The sequence below is a fragment of the Pipistrellus kuhlii genome, unplaced genomic scaffold (assembly GCF_014108245.1).
Source record: "Pipistrellus kuhlii isolate mPipKuh1 unplaced genomic scaffold, mPipKuh1.p scaffold_m20_p_58, whole genome shotgun sequence".
Classification (NCBI taxonomy): Eukaryota; Metazoa; Chordata; class Mammalia; order Chiroptera; family Vespertilionidae; genus Pipistrellus; species Pipistrellus kuhlii.
In genome coordinates this window covers 1,282,162-1,300,892 of record NW_023425560.1, presented here as the reverse complement: position 1 = coordinate 1,300,892, position 18,731 = coordinate 1,282,162, and the positions used below count along the sequence as shown (strand labels likewise).

Genomic DNA, 18,731 nt, shown 5'->3' with positions numbered 1-18,731 from the left:
AAGCCCGGTCCTGGCCAGCCCGGAGCCGCCATGCAGGTGAGTCCACGGAGCGGCAGGAGGCGGCTGGCAGGCAAGGGCACCGAGTGGCCATTACAGAGATTTCAGTTCGAGTCCCAAGTAACTTCCAGAACAAAACACAGCGCTCTTACTTGAAAAGAATCACTGAATGGACATCCATGATGTCTAGTGCACAGATGTTCAAAGACACAGTGTGACCGCAGTCAAGAGAAAGGTCAACAGAAACAGATCCTGAGATAACCCGGGGCTGACATTAGCCAATCAGAGCTAAAAGCAGCCAATAAAGCGTGCCAAGGCTGTAACGGGAAATACGGCCACAATAAACCGATGGCATATCTCAGCAGACAGAAGCCATATAGAAGCACCAGGTGAAAACTGGAGACGTGGTGGGTGGCCATCAGCTCCCAAAGTAAAGACCAGCCGCTCTCCCAGCCCTGAGCCCGAAGCCAGGCCATCTTCTTCCCTGGGCACCTTCTCCAGGTGGCTCCCTCCTCCCTCCGGGCAGGGCCGGGCAGGGCACCCACAAGGCCCTCCGGACACCAGCGGCAGCAGCCGGGGTTAGCACCCGCGGCCGGCGGACCAGGGGCAGGAGATGGCTCTCAGCAGTCCTTCCAGCAGTCAAGTCAGGAGCACTGAGGGCTCCAGGGTGGTCCCCAAAGACACGTCCTGGCACCGTGTCACCTTGAGGGGAACAGGACTTGGCAGGTGTGATTCACTTGTGGTCCTGGTGTAGACGGGGGCCAAGAACAGAATGACAAGGGTCCTTACGGGAGGGAGGAAGGCGGGTGCCACCAGGGAAGCAAGGGGGTGGGCACGGGGTGGGAGGCAGCCTCCAGAGTGGAAAAGGGGCAGGAAGGCTCTCCCGCCCCGCGCCCCTGAGGCTGCCCGAGGCCTCAGCCAGCGAGACCCCGGGGACTGTTGGTGGCCAAGCCTGGAGGCGGTGGTTGCGGGAAAGTCCTACAAGTGCTAATGAGAAAGTGCGGGGCGCAGACTGGAAATGCCAAGTTCACAGGCAACACCTGGCTCGGCTGCGTGCTTCCACCAGTGCGTGCGTCACAACTGCTCTGCTGCTGCACCTGACAGTGTGGTCTGGTCCATCTCAGACAGTGTCCAAAGGCAATAAAATCAGAAGCAAGCGAGCCTGCTGCCCGTCTGCAGGCTGCGCAGCCCGGCCGCCTCACTCTGAGCCTGGGGCCGCCCCACTTCTGTCGGCCGGCCTCAGCGGGGCCCTCAGCCCTCACCCCACCCCCCCTGCTCCTCTGCCTGTCCCGGGCCCTGCCTCCAGACGGTCACCCCAACAAGGGCCCTGGGCCCCTCCTCTTTGCCCACAGGCTGCTCGGTGCCACCCTGACCCTCTGGCACCTGCCCCGCCTCCCCTCCACAGCCCTCCTCTTGGGGACCCTCCGCAGCCCCCACCAGAGGTGTCCCCCATCATCAGCCCTCAGGGCCTGGCGGGGCCGCCTCCTCCATGTGCCCACCGTGCGAGGCGCATCCCGGCCAAGGTCCTACGTGGGCGCCTCATGTCCTCAAAACCACGGGGCAGGGAGACACTTCACGCTTCCGACAGCGGCATTTCCACAGTAAAAGCCGGCTCTCCCGCTGTCGCCCGCCCCCCACTGCCGCCCAGGCTGATCTCGGACCCACTGCCCCTCTGGGCCACCCGCGGGCCGGGCCTCGCTCCTGGGGAAGCCGTGGCCCTGCCCTGCAGACCGTCCTGCCCTGCCCTGGGGTCACAGGTGCCCTGCGGACCCCAAGGCGGCCCCAGTCCCAGCCAACCGCACCACCGAGGGGAGGCGGAGGCGCACCCCGGGCCACCGGGGCCTGTCTGCCCCACCGCTGGGCACCCGGGGCCTGGAGGGCGGGGGAGGAGGGAGGGCCCCGCAGTTAATTTGCTGAGTCGGGGTCCCAGGAGACGCCTCCGCCCAACAAAGCGGCGCCTGTTGGGTCCGTCCGGCCAGGAAACCAGGACCCGCGGGGCGGGGGACACGGGGCGGCGGGCGGGCGGCGGAGGCGCGGGGGCGCAGGGGCCGGTCCGCCCCGACGCCGCCCGCCCCCCGCCCGCCCCAGCCCGGCCGCCCGTCCCGCAGCTCCGCGGCCTCGCAGCGACCCCCGCACGGGCCCGGCGAGCGCCCCGCGCCGGGCCGGGAACAAAAGGCGGCGGCCGGGGCCGGGCCGGGGGAGTCCGAGGAGGCGGCGGCCTGAGCGCGGGACCGCCGGCGCCCGGCACCCCACGTCGCGCGGGGCGGGGCCGGCGGCGAGGGCGCTCGCTCGCGCCGGAGGAGAAGAAAGAAAGCGGGCGGGGCGGCCCTGCGCCCGCCGCCACCTACCCGCTCGCTCCGCCGCCCGCGTCCGCCGCCCGCGCGCCCAACGGTCTCCTCAGCCGCCGCCGTCTGGGCTAAGGGGCGGGGCCCGGGGCCCGGGGCAGGGGGCGGGGCCCGGGACAAGGGGCGGGCTCAGGGCCTGGTGGGCGGGGCCTTGGAGGGTCGGCGGGTGGTGCTCCCGGGGCGTGGTCGTCGTTCTTGGGCGTGGCCTCGGGGCGAAATGGGGCGTGGCCTCAGCGGTGTGGGCGTGTCTCAGGAGGCAGCAGAGCGCAGTTTATGGGCGGGTCGGAGCCTCCAGGGGGCGGGGCCTGCACGGGGCGCGAAACCGGACGCGCGGCCAGGCCGCTAGGGGCGGGGCATCCCGGGGACAAGTAGGAAGAAATAGGGGCGGGGCCTTGAGATGGGAGGCGGGCCTCCCAGGCAGGGGGCGGGACTTCCGCTGCCTGAGCCGTCACCGCGGATCCTGCTCAGCCGTGGAAGCCCCACGCCCCCCGCTTCAGACCCCTCCGGGCGGCCACCCGGTCCCCTTCGGCGCCCCCTCTTCCGACTGCCTCCGGACTTTGATGCTCGCGGAGATTGCATTCACGGGAAATCCTTTTAAAGGAGGAGAGTGGCCGAAACATATCGTCAATCTGCGGACTGAAAGGTCCCAGGTTCGATTCCGATCAAGGGCATGTACCTTGGTTGCGGGCACATCCCCAGTGGGGGGGGTGCAAAAGGCAGCTGACCGATGATTCTCTCTCATCGATGTTTCTAACTCTCTATCCCTCTCTCTCTCTGTAAAAAATCAATAAAATATATTTTTTTATAAAAAGGAGGAGAGTGACTCGCCTCCCGGAGGTGGGGGGCCAGGCCTGCAGAGCCCAGCATGGCTGGTGGGCCTGCCCCCAACCCCCACTTCCCGCCACCGCCCGCAGCCGCCTCTGCCCCTGGACCTTCCTGGGGTCGCTCCCACCCCCAGCTGTCTTCCTCCTCCGCGGTCAGTTTCTGGGGCAGTGACGCCCCCTCCTGTCACCGGCCCGCCTGCCTGCCAGGACTTCCAGGAGAGGGCCTGGGGTTACTGTGCCGTCCCAGGGGGGGGGCGGGGAGCAAGTCCAGGACTCCTGGACGCAGCCGGCAGCCACGCCTGGCGGAAGCTCCTGGGCTGTCTGCTCAGCCATCTGACAGTCCCCGGCATCACACTGCCGCCGCCGTTTGCCCGGACGGTCAGAGCACCTCGCGGTGCTTGGGCCGTCTTCCTACTGCCCGGACGGTGTCAGAGTGCCTCCCCCGTGTTTGCAAATAGAACACCCCGTGGCCCCGTGAGGCGTGGAGTGCAGTAGATGAGGCTCAGGCGGACAGGAAGCGGGGACTCGGGGACTCTGGGCCACTGTCTCCACCACACGGTGTGGCCTAACGTGTCCCCCACACGGCCTGTGGAGCCTAACCCGTGAGACGGGCCAGGAGGTGAGGCCCAGGGAGGGGAGCAGGCCAGGAGGGAAGAGCCCCCTTGGATGGATTAGCGCCTTTCTGAGACCCCAGAGCACCCTGTCCCTGCCCCCCGTGAGGTGACAGTGGGGGCGCTGGCCGCGAGCCGGGACCTGGCTCCTCTGCAGGGACCCGTCGTGGCCGGGGTTTCCGTGTGCCCCACCCGCACCGCGGTGTTTGTTACAGCAGCAGGACGGGCTGAGACAGGCACCACGCCCACCTCTGCACAGGGTGCAGGCCGCCAGGCAGCCGGACCTCCAAACTGCGCACCGTGCGGCCCCTCCCGTCTTCCTCCTCTTCGGAGTGCCACCTGCTTTGTTCGACTTCGAGGAGCAGCCCCTTCCCTCCCCTCCCCTCCCCTCCCCCTCCCTTTGGCAGCTCTTCGTCCTCAGGTCCTTTGTCATTACTGCGTCCCAGGAGGAAACACATGGCTTCCCGAGAGGGAAACTTGAGAGGAGTCCAGCGGAGCCCCATCTGCAGGCCCCAGGGGCTGGGGCGCAGTCAGACAGACAGCAGGACGGGACCAGCACCGCTGCTAGGGCCGAGGGGCGGCCGCCCCGAGGTTAGGGAACCCAGAGAAAGGGGGGAGGGTCTCTCTCTCTCTTTTGTTAATCCTCACCCAACGATACTGTTCCATTGATTTTTTTTTAATTTTATTTTTTTCATGGGCTTGGGCCTCTATTTTTTACTTATTTATTTATTTATTATTTTAATATATTTTATTGATTTTTTTTTTAGAGAGGAAGAGAGAGGGATAGAGAGCCAGAAACATCAATGAGAATCATCGGTCAGCTGCCTCTGCACACCCCCCACTGGGGATGTGCCTGCAACCAAGGTACATGCCCTGGACCGGAATCGAACCCGGGACCCTTCAGTCCGCAGGCCGATGCTCCACCCACTGAGCCAAACCGGTCTCAGCTGTTCCACTGAATTTTAGAGAGAGTGGAAGAGAGGGGGAGGGACAGAAAGAGATAGAGAGACACCGATGTTAGAAAGACACATCGATTGGTTGCCCCCCGCATGCGTCCTGAGCAGGGCAGGGATGGAGCCTGCACCTGAGGTAGGCGCCCTTGACCGGAATCGAACCCAGGACTCTTCAGTCGACAGTCCGACCCTCATCCACTGAGCCAAACCGGTCAGGACAGGAACATACTTCTGTAGTGCCCACTCCTCTGCCACATGGATGTCCCCTGCCTCCCCCCACCACCCGCAAGACACCTACACCGCCTTGGCTGCCGCCTGCGCACCCCGCCCCGAACCCACCACGGCCGGCCACCAGCCCTGTCACCGCCTCCCTGGCCGCCGTGGAGCCATGGCCTGGTCCCCACAGTGCCCCACGTGGGGGCGGCACCGCGGTCGTGAGCTGGTGTCAGCCCACTTCACAGATGGAGGTTGAGGCCGATCAGGGCCTGAGTGGCCTCCCTGGGCGGCAGAGCTAGGACTGGACTCCCAGCGCCGGACAGCGCCACCGCCAGCCCCCAGCACCGCCCGCACCGCCCGCCTCCCCGTGCCCACATCCGCCCCGAATGCCCCGTGGCCGCCATCGCACAAAGAAATCCCGCCACCTCCCGAGGCCCCCAGGCCTCCACGGAGCCCCTCTCTGCCTCCGCCAGCTGCGGGGACGGGGACGGGGACAGGGTCGGGGGCAGCCAGGCACCCTCAGCGCCAGCCGGAGTGAGGCGGGTCCGAGGGGTGAAGCCAGCGCTCCTCTCTCGCGCTGGTGCCCACTGCCCCTGCCCTCGGGGCTGCTGAAAGCCACCTGCTCCCACACCTGCCGGCTCTGCCTCACCTGCCAGGCCAGCTCAGGTGTCTCCTCCCCCCGCCCCACCCAGGCGGCCGGGAGCCCTCCCGCACACCTGTCACGCTCACACATACGTGTCATTCCTGTCACTTGAAGGAGGTCGGCTCACATCTGTCTGCAGCCCCACACGCCGCACCCCCCTGCGGCTCCCGGACAGAGGGACAGACATCACGCCTGCACCAGGCGTGCCCGGCCTGTGCACACGATGTTTGGAACGGGACAGAAATGACAAGACACGGGAAGAAGTAGGAAAATGTAGCCTGTGATAAAAACCATCTAACGATGTGGACCCCACGTGACCCAGTCACCAGAATGAGCCAACACTGCAGTGGGAGGGTGTGCGGGCGAGGCGAAAGGAGTAGCAGAGGAAGGAGGTGCTCTGGAAGAGAAACGGGAACTCTAAAACCTCTGAAGGGATGGAAACGCCGAGAGCCATGCCATCACGGTACCGATGGGTCAGAAGATGGGATGGGCGGGGCTCGGAGCTCACACGCCGGTGTGAGCCGTCACACTGACCCGGAGAAACACGCGTGACCGCGGACAACACCCTGCAACGCGCCGCGCCGCGTGTAAAGTCTCAGGAACATAACACGGGAGGTGTATGTGCAGAAACAGCGGCTAAAAACTTGTAAAATTGGATTTTTTTAAAAATCAATCCATAGATTCCACCAGAAAACCACTGAGGCACCCATTTTTGAAAACAAGAACTGAAATCTTTGCAGCAGCCAGGGAAATAGATACATTATAGGCCGGCCAGCGTGGTTCCATGGCCGAGCAGCCACCTGTGAACCAGAGGTCGCACGGTTCCATCCCCAGTGTGGGGTGTGCAGGGGGCAGCTGATCCATGATTCCCTCTCATCACCGATGTTTCTCTCTCTCCCTCTCCTTTCTTCTCTGACTTCAATAAACATCTATTTAAAAAAAAAAAAGACGCTGTGAGCTACAGTAATCGAGAAGGTGCATGCAGACCCGGGGACTGAGGGAAGCTGACCCGCTGTTGCTCAGAGAATCGATTTTGACAAAAGCGAAAGCCACCGCCAGCGGAAAGGGAGACTTTAACCGGCGCTGGGACACGGGGACCTGAACGGGGTCTAACTCGCATACATCCAGGGATTGACCTGAGGTGGATCCATGACCCAAGCACGCTCACAGCTTCCGAACACAACAAGGGGAAGTCTGAAGGCTTTCAGGACCAGAGAGCTCTCGCCGCAGAGAAAAATAAATCTGATCATTTTCATTTTCTCAAAAGCAAAGTCTCTGCCCACCCACAGACACCAAGCTCCCCTGCCCACACGGCGGTGTCCCAGGCTGAACGGACTCACCGCCCTCCTCCCACCACTGACGGCCGCACGCCGCGGGCACACCGCTGCTGGCGCCTGCCTGCCGTCCTGAAGCGAGACCTGGCCCAGAGCGGCCGGAGCGGCAGTGGGGACACTCGGGTCTGCAGGCCCCAGGAGGCACCTCTCGTGCGCCCAGGCTCGGACCCGAGGGAGACTGAGGGCCGGCGGGCCCGGGCCAGGCTGCACGAGCAGGGAGATACGTCGGCCGTGGGGCCCCAAGTCTGGGATGTAGGTCCCACCCCACCTGAGGGGCAAGGCCCATCGCCCCAAACCACGTGCCCTGCGCGGGGTGGGCTCAGAGGCTCCGCAGCGTTACTTTTCTTGGCTGTAAGCTAAGCAGCTGCCCATTAGAATTCCATTCGTTTCACAGCTCGAGCTGCAGTTGATATTTCTAATTATCGGGAATTAAAATGGTCCCTGTAATTTAAGGATAATTGCGGGCGATGCCAGCTGGTGCCGGAGCTGCGCTGCTCCGGCAGAACGTGTGGGTCGCTCACAGGAGAGGCGGGAAGCGAGGGGGGTGCAGGCCTGGGCGAGGCGGGAGGCACCTCCGTGCGGACTGAGGACAGTGTGACACGCTGGGCCGTGGGAGCAGGAGCGGCGGGGCCAGGGAGCGGGGTGAGGGGGATGGGTGCCCAGGTCCCCTCAGGTGAGCCAGTCCCGCCCTCTGCGCCCCGCGGCTCCCAGACGGCAGGGCCCCGCGGTGCCCAGGAGGGAGGATGGTCCGTACGGTCCGGACTGAGCCCCTGGGCGGCGCATCAGACGGACGGGGACCGCTGTGCCCTCGGCACCCTGGCGCGAGGCCGCGCGCACAGCACCGGCGACCCAGACCCCCTGGGCCTCCATGTTCCCTGCTGCTCCCCACCCACCCCAACCCCGCAGCCCTCCCGCCGCGGCCCCCCCCCCCGGCCGCTGCCGCTGCGCACAGGGAGGCGTGCTGAGCGGGCCCGGCCACGGCCTCGGCCACGGCGCTAGGCCACACGGGCGTTTCAGGGGAGGACTGGCCCCCGGTGGGCCACGCACACGCCTGGCCGGCCAGCGGGGCCGTGTCGGTCACACGGTGACCCCGTGGAGGCGGGCGGGCCCGAGCCGGTCAGCTGGGCCTGCCCCACGGGCCCGCGCCCCATCGCACAGCGGTGCCGGGGCACAGGTGTCCCTTCCCGGCCGCGGGCACAGCGGCCTCACGTGGCGGCCGGACTGGCCTTGGCGGGGACGGGCACGCCCTGGAGACAGGAGAGTTCCCAGGCCAGGGCCCAGCCACAGCAGGGTTTGTGCCCGTGCGCGGGGCTGGGGGAGGGGTCCTGCCACCCAGCTGGTGACCTCTGCACCCCCGGTGACCTCTGCCAGGTTGGGTTACCTCCACACCCCTGGCTGCCCGCCAGGCCCCAGCAGCAGGGGTTCCCGGCACAGCTGTCCCCCTCTGCCCCCTGCCCTCCACTCCCCTGCCGCCTCCCGGCTGAGTCCAGCCCCTCCCCATGGGCCACCCTCCCTGCTCATGATCACATCGCACGTGTTTACTCCTCAGTCACGTCTGTCTGCTCCCCGATGTGAGCCCCCCAAGGACAGGCCTGTGTCGGCCTCGTCTGCCCAGAGTGAACGGGAGGGACCGTGGCCGGAGGGTTCCTTTATTATTCCCACCGAGGGGGCGGCCCAGCCCCATGTCCCGGGCAGGCCCGTGCCCCTCAGTGTCCCAGAGCATTCAGGGCAGGGGGTCCCCCTCAGTGTCCGGGGCATTCAGGGCAGGTGGGGGAGCCCTCAGTGTCCGGGGCATTCAGGGCAGGGGGTCCCCCTCAGTGTCCCAGAGCATTCAGGGCAGGCAGGGGCCCTCAGTGGCCGGGGCATTCAGGGCAGGGGGTCCCCCTCAGTGTCCGGGGCATTCAGGGCAGGCAGGGTCCCCCTCAGTGTCCGGGGCATTCAGGGCAGGTGGGGGAGTCCTCAGTGTCCCGGGGCATTAAGTGTAGGGGGTCCCTCTCAGTGTCCGGGGGCGTTCAGGGTAGGGGGGGCCCTCAGTGTCTGCGGGCATTCAGGGCAGGCAGGGGAGGGTGAGGAGAGCCGCTGTCCGTGTTGCGGGCTCTGGACCAGCCCAGCCTGGGTTGCGCCTGTCCAGGACGGCAGGCTGTGCTCCCTCGGGGAGAGACACACGCGTAGATCCGAGTTCCAGGTGTGGTTGGCGGGGACGCGGTGGAGCGTGAGGACACACGTTCTCGCGGGGGCCCTGGCCGGTGCCTCAGGTCCGCGGCGGGGGCGGCGGGTGGGGGCGCCGGCCGGGGCGCAGGGCGGGGGCGGCAGGGGCACAGGGTGGGCCGGGCCGGCTAGCCGCTGGGCTTGGCGAGGATCGTCTCCAGCAGGCTCATCACGCCCTCCTGCAGCTGCAGGCCCTGCACCTGGAGGCGGGGGCGCAGGGCGGGGGCGCAGGCGGGGGCGGCGGGCCGGCTAGCCGCTGGGCTTGGCGAGGATCTTCTCCAGCAGACTCATCATGCGCTCCTGCAGCTGCAGGCCCTGCACCTGGAGGCGGGGGCGCAGGGCAGGGGCAGCAGGGGCACAGGGTGGGCCGGGCCGGCTAGCCGCTGGGCTTGGCGAGGATCTTCTCCAGCAGGCTCATCATGCGCTCCTGCAGCTGCAGGCCCTGCACCTGGAGCAGGTGCTGCTGGTCCAGCACGCGGCGCACCTCGCGGCAGGTGTCCTCCACGGCGCGGCTCAGCCGCCGCTGCTCCTCCAGCATCGCCCCCAGCAGCCGCAGCTTCCGCTTGCGGAACGCGCCCGGCGCCTTGCGCTTCTTCACCGGCTGCTCCTCGGACCTGTGGGCACAGCGGGCAGTGAGCCGGGCCCTGGAGCCGGCACGGCCTGACCCTCCCGGGACCCACTGGGCCGGACAGACCGAGGCCCAGGGAGCTCAGCCACCGCTCAGCGCTCAGCGTCCGGGACAGTGAAAGGGCCACGGGGCCACGGGCCCGGCCGTCCACAGGGACCCAGCAGCTCGGTCACAGGACACCCAAGTCCCCTGAGCCTGGGAGGGTGGGGACCCCTGCCAGAGGACACCCCCAAATGCACTGAGCTGGGGGCTGGGGGGCTCGGGGTGGAGGCCGCCCAGGGAGAGAGGAGGAAGGCTGAGTGGGACGGGTGCTGGGCGGTGTGGCTCCCCTGTGAAGCCAGAGACCACCAGTCCTGCTGGCCTTGGGCAGATGGGGAAACTGAGGCCGAGGCAGAGAGGGCCTGGGGTGGGAGGCAGGAGGGCAGGCGCCTGGGGAGGGCAGGGAGGAATCCCGGTGGGCAGGGTGAAGGCAGCACAGGCAGGGCTCTCTGCTGAGGGTGGGGCACCCCTGGTGGAACCCACCTCCTCTGTGGGCAGGGAGCTGCCCAATCTCACCAGACCCTCGGGCCCTCCCCCGCCCCCAGCTCCTGAGTAGAACAGCGACCGCAGCCTCAGGGCGAGTGCAGAGCGCAGGGCCCCGCCCCCATCCGGGGAGCAGCGCCCGGGAACAGCGGGCCGGACTCAGGCTGCCAGCTGCCGAGGCCTGGCTGTCGGCAAAGGCGCTTCTGCCCGGGGTCTTTGTGGAGAAATCCCGCCAGCAAGGGGCACCGGACGAATGGAACGGGCGCTCTCCCACCGGTGTCAGCACTGAAGGCCCCGAGATGCCCCCTCAGCCCCCCACCATGGCAGACTGGAACACTGGGGCTGGGAGGGCCAGCGCCATGGCTCAGATCCAGACTTCCTGTTCTCCTTTCCAACTGGCCAACTCCTACTCACCCTCGGAAACCCACCCACAGGTCCCCGCTCTGGCTCTCCCAGCCCCACACCACAGGCTGAGTCTCCTCGTGGCCGTCGGTGACATCCCCGTGGCCGAGTCACGTGGCAGGAGGCATGTGACAGACAGCAGAGGCGAGGGGCGTACCCACAGCAGCCAGGCTAGAGGACCCTGGAGGCTCAGCCCGCACCTCTCCTGATGGGAAGGGGACCCGGGGCGGGGCCCGCTTGGGGCCCAAGGGGCCGGAAGCAGAGGCAGCGGGGCAGGCAGGGCGGGCGCACCTGGCGCTCCTCCATGTGCCAGGCCCTGGCCTGCGTGTGCCCTCTCCTCTGACACTCCCAGCTGCCCGCAGAGAAGCCACGGACTACCCCGTTTACCGAGGGAGACGGAGGCCCAGAGAGGTCATGACCTTCCCACACAGCTCAACAGCGACGCAGCCGGAGACACAACCACCTGTGCCAGGACCGCCGCGTAGGGTCTGCGTGCCTCCCTGCGGGGCCGCCCTGCGGGGTCCCCTCTGTAGCCCGCCAGCACGAGAACACTTCCTGTTCCCCCTCTCAACTGGCCAACTCCTATGCACCCTTCAAAACCCGCCCCCCTGTGCCCCCTGGCCGCTCTCAGCCCTCCTGCGGGCAGGAGAAGGGCGCACACTACCTGAACTTAAGGGACAGTAAGCTGGAGGAGCTGGAGGAGCCGTCGTCCTGGAAGCGGCCTTCGTAGGAGCACCGGTTATACGGTAAGTACAGAGGGGTGGACTTAGCCGACGGCGACAGGGACTCCTCGGTCTGGGACGTGGAGGGCCCCGGCTGCTGGCCGTCCGGCAGTTTGCCATCACAGGACTCGGGGGCCTTGGCCAGAATCCTATCAATGGCTAGGTAATAGGGCCAGTCGGGCGGGACGGACTCGCTATCTGTCATGCATTTTAATTTCCTGCAACGAGACACACAAGAGCGGAGTGTGAGAGACAGCCTGCCCCGCCCGGCCCGCCGGCCCCTGGCGGAGGCAGCGCGGCTCCGGGGCCGGGCCCGTGGCGCGGGCGGCACCGCTCCTGGGCCGACAGGCCTCCCCAGGAAGACCGGCCTCAGGGCCGGGCGGCACTGGGCTCGGGAAGAAGTCGGACTCGGGCCTTCGCGGCCTCGGACGCTAAAAGCCGCAGGGCGGGCGCAGTCGGGGCATCGCCATCGACCCGCTCCTCGCCGTGCTGCGGGGTCTAAGCTCCCTGCTGAGTGAGCACTGCCCGGCGGGTCGGCGCGGTAAACACCGCCACGCACTACAAGCCGGGCACACCCGAGGGATTGGACACGTGCCACACCGACACCGGGCACAAGAGGACGCCGTGTGCTTCTGGAGAGGCCGCCTCGAGGCGTGGAAGGGCATCTCGGGGCCTTCGATGCTGAGCGGGACCCGCAGGCGCTAAGGGCAGAGGCCTCGGCGTCCGGCTGATCTGAGTCTGTGTCTCGAGCTGCCACCTGCTGTGTGACCTTGGGCAGGTGCATTGACCTCTCTGAGCCTCCATGTTCACATCAGTAAAATGGGGGTGACCACCGCGAGCTCCTCACATGGCCGTAGGAAGGCTTAGTGGGACGATGCCCGATGCCCGGCGAACAGCGGGCCGTCCAGGTACCATGTTGGCAGAAGGTGCCAGGAGGCAGCTGGGCTGGGCCAGGCAGGCCCCTGCTCACACTGCCCGACATCTCTCATCTCCATTCAGACCTCAGGCCAAGAGCCCCCACAGCCCAGCGTCCTGCCCGCCCTGCAGACAGGCCCTGGCCTGGGCCAGCCCCGGAGCTCAGGGCCAGGGAGGTGGGCCCCCCGGAGAGCTGGCAGCCAAGGCCAAGCCACAAAGAAGCCCAGGTGGGTGGGCAGGAGACTTGGTGCTTCCTGCGCTCCACAGCTCCCTGGCCCCGCCTGGGCCTGTGCCCCGGCCCCGCCCACGCTGCTCTGGCGCGGGAGACCTTGCAGCTGGAATGCCCTGTGGGGGGCTCCCATCTCCCCCAGGGGCTCCCCACGGGGTGTGGCCCCTGGCTGCTGGAAATGGCCTGGCATCTGAGCGAGCCACCCCCGTCCACAGCACAACCAGACAATGAGGGGCCGCGGCTCAGGGAGGTGAGCAGAGGCTGTCTCAGCAGAACACTGCCCCCACCAAACGCCACGGACAGATCACGTGTGGCAGAGCGTGGCTGCTGTCTTCCCAGCCACGGGACCCCATCCATTCCCTGGAGGTCGGGCAGACCCACACCAGCCTTCACCCAGGCGCCCCTCTAGCCCGAGACCCCCTCAAGCCAGCCCACTCCTTGGAGGAAAAAGGAAAGGCTGCCCCCAGCACGGGAGGCTCCTGAACGATGAACAAACCATACTGCGTGGAAGCCCCCAGGCGACCTTAGCCTGAGCCTCAATATGCAAAGAGCGACTGTGAGCAAATAAGGGCAGCCTCTGGGAGGCGGTAGAGAATGAGCCACAGGGTCCCCGCTCAGGGCAGTGCAGCCCGGGCTCTCGCCTGCTCTGGCCTCAGTTTCTCCCTGGCGACAGGAGCTGAGAGGCACCGCACGGAGGATGTGGCACAACCCGTGCAGCCTGCACACACCCCAGCCTCCGTGCCCGCCGGCGCCAGGTGCCTGCTCAGCTGCACCTCCCTGCGGCCGCCTGACACGTCCTCCGCCTCCGGGATCGAACCGAATCCCTCCCCTGGGACCGAGGCTTTCCTGGTAGATAACGGGTCACCCAGACCCCATGGGAGCCCGAGCGCCGCCATCAGCCCTTCACTAAGCGACTCCCTGCCTCTGACCTCGGCTCGCCCTGGCGGGGCCTGCCTGGGGCCGGAAAGGGCCTTTGGACTGGGCCACAGAACGCTCAGCTAATGCACCTGGAAACAGCCTTTCGGGGGCCAGGGCCCGAGGAGCCTGCGCACACCTCCAACCTCCCACCTATAGGGGGGTAGACCCCCCTAAGTGCGGCTCACGGCGCTTGGGGCCACCCTGCAGGGCCGGTCTGCACCGGCGTGGCCACCCCGCTGCTCCCTGCCCAGGCGGCCACCAGGCCCAGGAGGCAGCAGGGCGGGACCAGCGGGCCCAACCAGGACAGCCCCTCACGTCCTGGGCACTGCCAGGCTCGGGGGCAGCCAGGCCAGCCCTGCACAGGCGCCCACAGGACTCCAGGCACATGGCGCTGCCCCCATGGCTCCCAGCTCCTGCTTAACTTTCGTCAGCAAGACCCGGGCCCGTCTGCGACCTTCCACCAGCCAGTGACCTTCACCCTGACCATGTCCCTCTCCACACTGTGCCCCTTGCAGACAGGCCTGGGCAGCATGACCCCAAGGTGCTGGGCCCGCGGGCCACGCCCTCCCTGGACAATGCCTCTGCCCCCCCCCCCCCCCCCCTCAGAGCCTGTCTGTGCCCTCACCCGCCGTCCCCCCAGGCTGCCGGGCAGGGCCACCTGGAGCGGGGCTCCACCTCTTCCTCCCACAACGAGGCCCCTCCCACGAGCGCCCCCCTGCTCAGGGCTCCCTGACCCTGAGGTCACAGTGGCCGCAGCGGATGCTGCCAACGACTGAGCATCAGGACCGGGCGGGACTCACAGGCCCGGAGCCGAGCCTCCTTCTTCCTCGGCCTCAGTTTCCCCGTTAGCAGCACCCGAACACCTGCCGTGGAGCCAGCCTGCGCCGGGCCTGCGGGCTCCGGCCGGGCGGGAGGGCCGAGGGCAGGCGGCCGGGGCCTACCTGTACTGGAAGGTCATGTTGGTGATCTTGATCTTGATCTCCTCGCCCAGCCGGTGCTCGCCCGTCATGGCCAGCAGCTTGCAGGCCATCTTCTCGTACACCTTGGCGTTGCGCTTGGTCTGCTTCAGCTCCTCGAAGAACTCCTCCCAGACCAGCATGAGGCCGCGCATCTCGGCGTCGGTCCAGTTGCGGGCGCGCCGGTGCTTCTCGGCCTGCGGGGACACCAGGGAGCCGGGCACCTCGGCCGCGGCCATGCCAGCGGCGCCTGCGGGGAGCGGGCGCTCAGGGCGGCCGGCGCCGCGCGAGCCCGGCTCTGGGAAGGCAGCTCCGCGCTCAAAATGGGGCCTACATCTGACAGGCAGGAATTTAGTTAAAAGCTTTTAAACGGGAAACGTCATTTTGATGTCACGTTTCCATAGCAACAGAGCAACTGCATCAGCTACAACAACAGAAACCTTTTAACTGAAAGCGCAGGAATCGGGGCCGCCGTGACGGGCCATCAATACTGCAGCGGGCGGGCCGGGCCGACACCACGGCCCAGGTCCCGGCCCTGCCTCCGCCCCGCCCGGCCCAGCCAGCCGCCAGGCCTCCGTGGCCAAGGCCACACAGGCCCCGGCGCCCACACCAGGCCACCTGGCTCCCGCAGCCCCGGCCCCCGCAGGCCCCCGCAGGCCGCAGCCCAGAGAGCCCAGGATGGGGGTGGGACAAGACCCGGAGATGGGGCAGGCGGAGAGGGGGATGGAGACTGAGGAGACAGGTGGCGAGGCGGGCAGAGACGGGCATGAAGGGGGAGGGGACAAGGAGCAGACACCCTCAGGGACATGCCTCGGCTCCTCTCCCAAGGCCGTGCCCTCCCCACCCCCCACACACAGCGGCCCGGACCACAGGCTCACGCCTTACAGTGGGTAATGCACGTGGCACCCCAGGCCGTGGGGGAGCGGCCGCCTCCCTCCTGCAGGGGCTGCTGGCCGGCCAGGGTGCCGGGTGGGCTGAGGCCAGAGAGGAGTCGGGAGCCAGTGTGGGGGGCCCTCTGCCCTGGGCAGCTCCACTATGGCCCCGGCCACACTGAGCTGGCACCAGCCCAGCCTTCCTCCTGCGTCCCCAGACCCACAGGAAAGGGCCGGCAAGGCTCCTGAGAAAGTAGGTGAACGGATGATCGGACCCACCCCGCCCCAGTAGCCTAGACTAGCCTTTGCTCTCACTGGCGAACTCCTCCTCATCCTTCAAACCTGCTCTGACCCCACCTCCTCTCGGAAGTGCTCCCACTGCACTGTGGTCCTTCTGCCCCTCCCCATCCTGGGACGGGAGCCAATGAGCCAGCTGCTTGGTTTCCTCCCTCCAGCTGCGTGGCCCCTGTCAGACCCCATGAGACAACGCTGAGGAGCACTGAGCACCGGGTGCGGGCTCCGTCCTACACGCTGTCCTGTGTGCCTTCTGCGTGGACCCTCCACACGCGTGTGAGGGAGACCAGCTCTGTTAACTCCCGCTTTACAGACGTGAGGTCACCTGCAGGCAGGGGCCGGGCCAGGCTTTGGCCCCAGGCAGGTAGCCGGGCTGGGTGTGGCCCCCGCCGGCTGGCAGGCTCCTCTGCACCACGGAGCAGCCGATGCCAACTGCTGAGGCCCGGCCAAGGCTCCGTCACCGCCTCCCGGGCGGCCTCAGACAGGTGGCTGCTGGTCGGCTGGGTCCAGGGCTGGAGGACCCTCCCCCTCCTTCGGGCCTGTGAGGATGTGACAGAGGCTGGCCTGTCCGAGGGCCAGGGGACAGACCCTGACCTCCAGGGGAGGGCACCGTGAGGCGGTGAGGCTGTGTCTCGGGAAGGTGGGCTTAGGAGCTGGCTCAGGTGCCCGGGGCAGCCATGGGCCATGGGCAGGGAGCTGTGAGGACAGCGCAGAGAAGCCATGGTCCATGCCATGGCCCTGCTGGCCCTGAGGAGCCCTGCGCCGCCCAGCCCCCGCCTGGCACCGCAGGGCTCTGGCAGTGGCCTGAGTCAGGGAGGTGCCGGGACAGGGCAGCAGCTGAGGTGCCTGCTCCCTTCAGTCACAGCTGGAAGGGCAGCGGCAGGGGGCGACCTCAGAGCAGGCTCCTGGGTCAGGCCTGGTCCTGCCACCAGCTCCCAGCAGGAGCCCTGCCCTCTGGGCCTCAGGGGTCACTGGGGTCATGGGGAAACCACCTCCTGGCCCTGTCGCACCCCCAAGATGGCTCACGGCTGCCACCCTCCCCTGGGCCTTGGCACTGGGCACCGGCTCAGGGGCGTTTGCAGTGAGTGGTGAGGGAGGGACTAGAAGCCCACTCCCTCCAGGAAGTCCCACCCCTCGGGCGAAGGATGTGCATTCTCAGTGGGCCTGGGGTGGCCTCAGCCGCCGGAGCGCCTCCCCCACCGGGCCAGGCCCGCGGCGGCCTCACCTCGCTCTCAGCACGGGGGCGCGGGGCCCGGGAGAGCAGAGGCTGGGGCTGCCTGGCTGGGGCCGGCGGGTGGCTGTCAGGACGTGCTGCCACCGCGGGGTCCCTGGCCGGGTTACCACCAGGGCGGCTGCCGGTCCCGAGGCCTCCGGGCAGCAGTGGACCCACAGGTGTCACTCCCTGGCTCAGGGCCCGGGCACCGGGGACTCCAGCGGCCGAGGCTGGAGCCGGCTGTTCCTCTGCAGGTGTCAGTGGACACAGTGAGCCCCAGAGACCAGGAGCTGGCCTGTCCTCTGCTGGGGCCTCCGTACCTGGGCACAGCTGCATGGCCTGCTGGGACCCTCAGGCTCTGCGGGAGGGGGAGGCAGAGGGCGGGGGCCAGGCGTCCAGCTGCACCTGCGGGAGAAGGGGGGTCTGTGCGGAGCTTGGCAACGGGGGCTGCCCCGGCCCAGGGCAGAGCCGGCAGAGCCGGAAGGCCGTGGGCACCGGGGGCTGCGCCTGGTTTCCCTAGCCTTGGTGGCTCCACCAAGCAGTGCCCTGTGCCCCGGCCTGGTGGCACACCACGGCTGCCCAGGGACCGGGGGGGCCGGGGTGGGCCAGGCCCTGAGGCTCCCTCCCTCCCACACCAGGGGCCCCCAGATGGCAGTTTGAGGCGGGGCTTTCTCTGAGAGTAGGGGCTGCCCTCGGCCGCGGGGGCGTGGCTTCCAGCAGACAGGCTGCCCCGGACCTGCCTTCCGGGAACAACGGCGTGCCAGGCGGGGCCGGCCGGCCTGGCCAGGGGAGGGCCGATTAGGCGGCTCTGAAGGGCGAGGCCATGGGCCCAGGGGACACAGACAGAGGTTCAGAGCCACTGGGGTGGCCGGAGCCTGGCGTGGCCACGGGCCTTCAGCTCACAGCCCGGCTTTCTGTGCAGGTTGGCGAGCACACACGGGCACAGGCACCGAACAGACTTCAAGGCCGCGGTCCTGGGGACGCCACAGCCCAGTGCACGGGTGCCGACAGCTGAAGAGCTGGAAAGCCGAGCCCTCCGCCGCTCCCGCCTCCCAGGCCAACGTGGAAGCAGATTCTGCCGAAACCCACGGCCGTGTGGCTGCTTTCACCCGAGCGGCACCTGCGGTGCGCGGGCCACGTGAGCCCCCGGCTGCTCCAGCAGCACTGGGGCGAGGGGGCCCCTCCGCACGGCGGCGCGCAGTGCACCTCGGTCCCTCAGCAGTCCAGGATTCCAGGAGCAAAGGCCGCACACAGCTCAGTTTGACCTCCTTTAATTCAGACGTGCAGGTCTGCAGCCGTTTCAAAAACAAGATGCCTCTCCCTCCCTCTCCCCTCCCCTTCCAGAAGCAGATGGGTCCAGGCAGGCTCCAGGATGCGCCCATCACTGCCCTGCTGACCCCAGTGCTGGCTTGAACCACCAATGGCCACTGTGCTGCAGCCCACCGAGCTCAAGCCACACCCCTGTGATGGCCAGCAAGGGCTGGGGGTGGTGGTGGGTGGCTGCAGCGGGGGCCCGGGGGGGGGCCGTAGCGGGGGCTAGGAATGGCTGGGGCTGCAGCGGGGTCTGGAGGTGGACGGGGGCGGGGAGCAGTGGAGGGTGGCTGCACAGTGGGGGCCAGGGCCACCGTGGGTGCTGGGGATGGCTGGGGCCACAGCGGGACTGCAGTGGCTGCCCAGGGCAGGCTGCTCCCAGCAGCACAGGGATAAGGAGGTACCTTCTGCTCATTAGGAAGCGACAGGCTGGCAGAGAGCAAGGCCCAGCTGTCCAGGCCACCTTCCCTTGCCACCGCCATCTGAGCAGGCCCCTCCCTCCGTGCCGAGGGTGCAGGGCCTCGGGGGAGGCTGCGGACAGTGGTGCTCCTGGTCCCGCTGAGCCAGCACCCGCCTCCGGGATAGAACACGGCCCAGGCCAGCAGCCTCGGTTCTGGT

The 18,731-nt window shown here is 67.8% G+C and overlaps 2 protein-coding genes across 13 annotated transcripts in view; both read right to left on the bottom strand.

Moving 5' to 3' along the window:
* RGS12 (regulator of G protein signaling 12) overlaps positions 1–2,398 on the bottom strand; it is a 76,742-nt gene extending 74,344 nt beyond the window's left edge. For all 11 annotated transcript variants that reach the window (XR_006740213.1, XR_006740214.1, XM_036417085.2 and 8 more), the window contains exon 1: positions 2,346–2,398. The gene's annotated coding sequence lies outside the window, so the exon portion shown is untranslated. The remainder of the gene's footprint in view (positions 1–2,345) is intronic.
* Positions 2,399–9,324: 6,926 nt separating this feature from the next.
* MSANTD1 (Myb/SANT DNA binding domain containing 1) lies at positions 9,325–18,299 on the bottom strand. 2 transcript variants are annotated; one of them, XM_045574007.1, is made up of 4 exons: positions 14,409–18,299; positions 11,348–11,623; positions 9,509–9,745; positions 9,325–9,386 (listed from the first exon to the last, which is right to left on the bottom strand). In XM_045574007.1, coding segments are annotated over exons 1-4 (768 nt in total). In that variant the 5' UTR covers positions 14,663–18,299; the 3' UTR covers positions 9,325–9,385. The 2 variants fall into 2 exon arrangements, with proteins under 2 accessions (XP_045429963.1, XP_045429962.1); XM_045574006.1 differs by lacking the exon at positions 9,325–9,386 and having other exon boundaries at positions 9,417–9,745; positions 14,409–18,286.
* Between the last annotated feature and the right edge of the window lie 432 nt (positions 18,300–18,731).

Excerpts from the sequence above, each read along its gene's own strand:
- MSANTD1 (XM_045574007.1), bottom strand. The coding sequence starts at position 14,662 with ATGGCCGCGGCCGAGGTGCCCGGCTCCCTGGTGTCCCCGCAGGCCGAG. Across the intron at positions 11,624-14,408 it reads AACATGACCTTCCAGTACAG|GAAATTAAAATGCATGACAG; the intron begins GTAGGCCCCGGC and ends GTCTCGTTGCAG. Across the intron at positions 9,746-11,347 it reads TTACTGTCCCTTAAGTTCAG|GTCCGAGGAGCAGCCGGTGA; the intron begins GTAGTGTGCGCC and ends CTGTGCCCACAG.